This window comes from Cebus imitator, unplaced genomic scaffold (genome assembly GCF_001604975.1).
Source record: "Cebus imitator isolate Cc_AM_T3 unplaced genomic scaffold, Cebus_imitator-1.0 Scaffold234, whole genome shotgun sequence".
Taxonomy (NCBI): Eukaryota; Metazoa; Chordata; class Mammalia; order Primates; family Cebidae; genus Cebus; species Cebus imitator.
The window spans coordinates 3,294,654-3,301,267 of NW_016107549.1; the positions used below are offsets into that span (position 1 = coordinate 3,294,654).

The 6,614-nt window shown below is 49.6% G+C and overlaps 1 protein-coding gene across 1 annotated transcript in view; it reads right to left on the reverse strand.

The window, feature by feature from the left end:
- The window catches only part of SMARCA4 (SWI/SNF related, matrix associated, actin dependent regulator of chromatin, subfamily a, member 4), a 98,713-nt gene that overhangs the window by 16,844 nt on the left and 75,255 nt on the right, over positions 1 to 6,614 (reverse strand). Inside the window, exons 29-30 of the mRNA XM_017497770.2 lie at positions 6,117 to 6,212; positions 4,108 to 4,361 (exon numbers count right to left, since the gene is read on the reverse strand). Coding sequence (XP_017353259.1) covers positions 4,108 to 4,361; positions 6,117 to 6,212 — 350 coding nt within the window. The remainder of the gene's footprint in view (positions 1 to 4,107; positions 4,362 to 6,116; positions 6,213 to 6,614) is intronic.

Sequence of the window (6,614 nt, forward strand, 5' to 3'; positions counted from 1 at the left end):
CTCCTGGGTTCAGGCAATTCTCCTGCCTCAGCCTCCTGAGTAGCTGGGATTACAGGCACGCGCCACCATGCCCAGCTAATGTTTTGTATTTTTAGTAGAGACGGGGTTTCACCATGTTGAGCAGGATGGTCTCGATCTCTTGACCTCGTGATCCACCCGCCTCGGCCTCCCAAAGTGCTGGGATTACAGGCTTGAGCCACCGAGCCTGGCTGTTTTGCTTTTTTTTGAGACAGGGTGTCACTCCAGTTGCCCAGGCTGGAATACAGTGGCATGATCAAGGTGCACTGCAGCCTCGACTTCCTGAGCTCAGGTGATCCTCCCACCTAAGCTTCCCATGTAGCAGTGACTATGGGCACACGCCACCATGCATGGCTAAATTTTGTATTAATTAGCCTAATTTCTGTTAGATTGCTTCATGACTAACAGCAAACTGTTAATTTAAAATCAAGCAGTATGGTGTTTCGCCACACTGCCCAGGCTGGTCTTGAACTCCTGGACTCAAGAGATCCACCCACTTTGGCCTTCTAAAGTGCTGGGATTATAGGCGTGAGCCAGTGTTTGGCTGAAAGTTTTAATTTATTGCGTCATTCATCCTGGGTGAGCCATTTCCTCCTTTGTCAGATGATAAACAACTATGACCCTAAGAGGGCTTCTTATGTGAGTCTCAACTAAAAACAAATGGATTAACGCTGGACATATTTTTTTCTCTGAAAATATTCAGAGTCTTAATAAGTTGAGCATGCTTTCTCTGTCTCTTTAAAAACCAAGGTGTATTAATAAGGCCAGAAAATAAAAAATCCCCCCCCCCCAAAAAAAACACTAAGGTGTAATGCAATAAAGTATACGTGTCGCAGGTGCACACCTCGGTGAATGCATACATCATGTACATCTCCAGATCTATAGAAATAATATCCCCAATATCCTGGAAGGCCTGGCGTATGGCTTCCTGCTAACTACCCCCTCAAGGTAAGCACCATTCAGCAGCCATCACTGTGGATCAGCTTCTGACCCTTACAGAACTGCAGGCACACAGTAGGTCCTCTTTAGCATCCGGCTTCTTTCGTTCAACAAAATGTAAGCTTCTTCCAGGTAGCAGTACTATGTCTGTTTTCACAGCTATTTGGGGCCCTGGCCCTGCCTCTTGCCCAGCTTTAAACTGCGTTGTCGCCGGGCGCGGTGGCTCACGCCTGTAATCCCAGCACTTTGGGAGGCCGAGGCGGGTGGATCATGAGGTCAAGAGATCGAGACCGTCCTGGTCAAAATGGTGAAACCCCGTCTCTACTAAAAATACAAAAAATTAGCTGGGCATGGTGGCGCGTGCCTGTAATCCCAGCTACTCAGGAGGCTGAGGCAGGAGAATTGCCTGAACCCAGGAGACGGAGGTTGCGGTGAGCCGAGATCGCGCCATTGCACTCCAGCCTGGGTAACAAGAGCGAAACTCCGACTCCAAAAAAAAACAACAACAAAAAACTGCGTTGTCTTTTCCGAATCTATGAGTAGTTTTCACGGTCTCTATTAGCGTGCCCATTAATAAATAGATGTAATTAATTTTAGTGAAATCTAATTTCTCAGTTCTTTGTGGTTACTGGCTTTTGGCTCCTGTGGAAGAAATCGATGCTCACTCATGAAGATTTTCTCCTGTGCTTTCTTCGAGAACTTTGTTTTGCCTTTCATGTTCTTACATCCACAGTCCATGTAATGTGAATCGAAGTGCAAGGGGTGTGTGTGTGTGTGTGTGTGTGTGTGTGTGTGTGTGTTGGGGGGGGGGTGTCAGGGCTCATCCTCTCTATGTGGATACCTAGGAGACCAGCATGATAGAGATGTCCATGCTTTCCCCACTTCAAGGATCTCCTTTATGTTGATAATGTTAAGTTTCCTGTGCAAGAATATCATTAGAAATAAAACATGGGGAAGGTCTGTCACCATCATTAGATTTTTGCAAATTCCGATTTGTGTGTGTGTGTGAGATGGAATCTCAATCGGTCACCCAGGATGCAGTGCAGTGGTGCCATCTTGGCTCACTGTACCCTCTGCCTTCTGGATTCAAGCAATTCTCATGCCTCAGCCTCCCGAGTAGCTGGGTCCACAAGCCCACATCGCCACATCTGGTTAATTTCTTTTTTTGTATATTTTGTAAAGATGGGGTTTTACCATGCTGGCCAGGCTGGTCTCAAACTCCTGACCTCAAGTGATCCGCCCACCTCAGCCTCCCAAAGTGCTGGGATTACAAGCAACAGCCACCATGCCTGCTCCGCGTTGTAAGTAAGTATTCTGTATTTTTTAAGAGACAAGGTCTCACTCTGTCACCCAGGCTGGAGTGCAGCTGTGTGATCACGGCTCACTATAGCCTGGACCTGCTATGCTCAAGTGTTCCTCCCACCTAAGCCTCCCAAGTGGCAGGGACCACAGGCATGAGTGACTGCCCCCAGCTGTATCCTGCACTTTAAGTAAATGAAGTCCTCCACTTGCTTTCCTCTTTGAGGACTTAGCCTCAGGGTTAGGTTTGTAAATCCGAGTCAGTATTTTTTCTTAATACTGACAACACATGACATTTTCAAATCTAACACTGAACTTGAATATGTCTCCTTTCATTCATCATCTGTTTCTCCTGCAATAATAATAAAACCTTTTTAAGCAGTACTTTTTTTTTGTTTTTAGATCCGGAGTCTTGCTCTTGTCATCCAGGCTGGAGACAGTGGTGTGATCTTGGCTCCCAGCAACCTCCCCTTCCTGGGTTCAAGTGATTCTCCTGCTTCAGTCTCAAGTAGCTGGGATTATGGGCACGCACCACCACGCCCAGATATTTTTTTTTTTGCATTTTTAGTAAAGATGGGTTTTCACCATGTTGCCCAGACTAGTCTCGAACTCCTGACCTCAAGCGATCCTCCTGCCTCAGCCTCCCAAAATGCTGGGATTACGCCACCACACCTGACTTTATGTGGTAATTTTTACCCATTAATTTAGGCACTACAATTGTTACCATCCTCTAAAATTTCATACTTGGTAAGATTCTCTCCAAAGGATACATGTGGGCTCCTGCCACTTTCCCCTCTCACAGATACAATTCCCCCACGCTCTGCTTCATGACTAGCAGCAAACTGTTACTTTAAAATCCAGTAGTACAACCCTCCCATTACGGAGCCAGTGGTACTGGCCAATGTGTACCAGGAAGTGGAATAAGACCTTGGGGAGTGGAAGACGGCGCCAGTCCTAGGCCAGGCATGGGCCTCACACCCCTCACTGGCTCCTGCACAGCTCTATGACCTGCCCTGGGCTGCTAGAAGGCGCACACGTCTCCCTGGGGAGTGACTCAGAACCATTCCTTTCTTCTTAAATGGCACTCATATACAGTGGCTCACAGAAAATATATAAGCAGCACTCATGATCCACCACTACGTTATGATCCACCACTGGGCCGCGGCCACAGCTGGAACTGCATGCTACCTCGGATACAGGACATGTCCGTGAGGACAGGGACCTCCAGGCCCAGAGCAGGGCCTAGCAGAGGGCAGGAGTGTGGCCACCATCTCAGCAACACAGAGATGGCACGGGTATCCCGGAAGGGTGCAAGGACAGGAGAGGGCTGCCACTTTCTCTGCTCTAGACACGCCAGACTCTTGTCCCTGTCCCCCTGGCTGCACAGGCAGCATGGATCCCCTCATGTCGCCTCACCCCTTGAGGCCACCAGGCCTCAGCTTTGGCAGAGCCATGCTGCCATGGATCCCCTCATCCCACCTCGCCCCTTGAGGCCACTAGGCCTCAGCTTTGGCAGAGCCTCTCTGCCTGCTGTGGCCTCTGCTGGTGGACTCTCCCCAACCTCCCGTCTCTCAAGGCTCTGCTCCAATGTCCCATTCCCTGAGACGCGCACCCCTGCCTCTCCTCCCGACCCCGTGAGACGTTCCCTCTCAACATGGATAATACACGTGTCCTTCCGTTCCAGAAAGTATGCTCCTCAGGGCCAGGCTCAAAGACACAAAGATTCAGCCAGTGTTTGTGAATGAGTGAGTGAGCAGCCCCCAGCCTGAGTGTGCAGGGTCACAGTGCAGAGACCAGGTCTGCTCCCACAAGGACCCCCGTGGTCCCCACCCGCCCTGTCTCCTCGCCTACCTGTCCTTGTACTTGATCACGGCATCCACGATCTTCTTCATCTTCTTGGTGAGGTTGGGTGGATTTGGGGAGAGCTTCTCAGCGGGAGGCCGCCCGCGCTTCTTCTGCTTCTTGCTCTCATCGTCCTTGTCACGGCTGCGGGTGCTGGTGGTCGGGGTGGAGGAGCCGGCGTCACTGTCTCGCTTGCGCTTCCGTGACGATTTCTTCTGCCGGACCTCCTCTTCGATCTCCTCCAGCGTGCCCTCCTCGATGGCCTTCAGGGTCAATAGTAGTAAAATAGGACAGCCAGCACCCAGGTCGACAAGCAGAGGGCGCGACGCAATCCCAGGGGCCGGGCTGGGACACGGAGGAGGGCCCCTGCACCCGCTCTCCCTCCAGCGTGGCTGGCTCGGGGCGTAACACATACTGGGACTCTCGCAGGGTCCCTGGGCTGCAGTGAAGGACCAGCACTGCCCCCAGCAGGCACCCCACCCAAGCTTGTCCTTAAAAAACTAACAGTTGAATTTCTTGACCAAAAAAAGACATATCTTCTCTGTACAGAGAAGAATGTGATCCTGAAATCCCTTCACCCAGAGGTGATGTTACTGACACGTCTGTTCCACACTCTCCCTATCTATTTCTTTTAATTATTTATTTTTAGAGACAGGGTCTAGCTCTGTGGTCCAGGCTGGAGTGCAGTGGCACCATCATAGCTCACTGAAGCCTTGAACTCCCAGGGCTCAAGAGATCCTTCCACCTCAGCCTCCTAAGTAGCTGGGCCTACAGGCACATGTCACCACACCCAGCTAATTAAAAAAATTTTTTTGTAGCTACTGAATCTCATTATGTTGCCCAGGCTGGTCTTGAACTCCTGGTCTCAAGCGATACTCCCATCTTAGCCTCCCCAAAGTGCTAGGATTACAGGTGTGAGCCACCGTGCCTGACCTCCATCTATTTCTTCATGAATTTTTATTTTTTTTTTGAGAGACATAGTCTTGATCTGCTGCCAGGCTGGAGTGCAGTAGCGTGATCCTGGCTCATTGCAACCTCCACCTCCTGAGTTCATGTAATACTCCTGCCTCAGCTTTCCGAGTAGCTGGGACTACAGGCGTGCGCCACCACGCCCAGCTAATTTTTGTATTTTTAGTAGAGACGGGGTTTGACCATGTTTGGCCAGGATGGTCTCGATATCTTGACCTCGTGGTTCACCTGCCTCAGCCTCTCAAAGTGCTGAGATTACAGGCATGAGCCACTGCTCCCAGCGTTTTTAAGATATTTTAAACATTTTTTTAAACATTATTTTTATTTTTTTGAGATGGAGTTTCGCTCTTGTCACCCAGGTTGGAGTACAGTGGTATGATCGGCTCACTGCAATCTCCACCTCCCAGGTTCAAGTGGTTCTCCTGTCTCAGTATCCCAAGTAGCTGGAATTACAGGTGCCCACCACCACAACCAACTAATATTTGTACTGAAAGTTATTTTTTAAATTTTCTTAGACATCGGGTCTTGCTATGTTGCCCTGGTTGAACTTAAACTCCTGGGCTCAAGCAATCCTTCCATCTCAGCCTCCTGAGTAGTTGGGCATTTTTAATTCAAAAAATTTTTTTGAGACAGAGTCTCGCTCTGTTGCCCAGGCTGGAGTGCACTGGCGTGATCTTGGTTCACTGCAACCTCTGCTTCCTGAGTTCAAGTTAATCTCCTGCCTCAGCCTCCCAAGTAGCTGGGATTACAGGTATGTAACACTGTGCCCGGCTAAATTTTGTATTTTTAGTAGAGATGGAGTTTCACCATGGCCAGGCTGGTCTGAAACTCTGGACCTCGAGATCCACCCACCTTCAGCCTTTGAAAGTGCTGGGATAACAGGCATGAACTACCGCGCCCGGCCTGGGCATTTAAAAAAAATTATGAGAAATCATATGTAAGATAGAATTTACCATGGTAGTCAGGTTTTAGTACCTAGTTCAGGGCATTAGGTACGTCCCCAGTGTTGTGCAGCCCTCAGCGCCACCCACCTCCAGAACTCTCCCCACCTTTGACGCACGTGTGCAGAACTGAAGGCCACGCTGGAATTGTAGCCCCCGTGCCGCACTGCTGGCTGTGTCATGGATATCTTTTCCTGTCATTTTCTACAACAAAATGTTTTAATGTCTGTTTAGTGTTTCCGTGCACAACGTGCCCTAATTGAGCCTCCCCTTGTTCGTGGGCATTTGGGTCATTTCCCTTTTTTTCTGAGACAGGGTCTCATTCTGTCACCCAGGCTGGAGTGCAATGGCGCGATCTAGGCTCACTGCAAACTCTGCCTCCCAGGTTCCAATGATTCTTGTGTTTCAGCCTCCCGAGTAGCTGGGATTACAGGTGCCCGCCACCACACCCGGCTAATTTTTGTATTGTTAGTAGAGACTGGGTCGGAATGGTCTTGAGCTCCTGGCCTCAGGTGATCCACCCACCTCGGCCTCCCAAAGTGCTAGTGCTAGGATTACAGCCATGTGCCACTGTGCCCAGACTTTTTTTTTTTTTTTTTTTTTTTT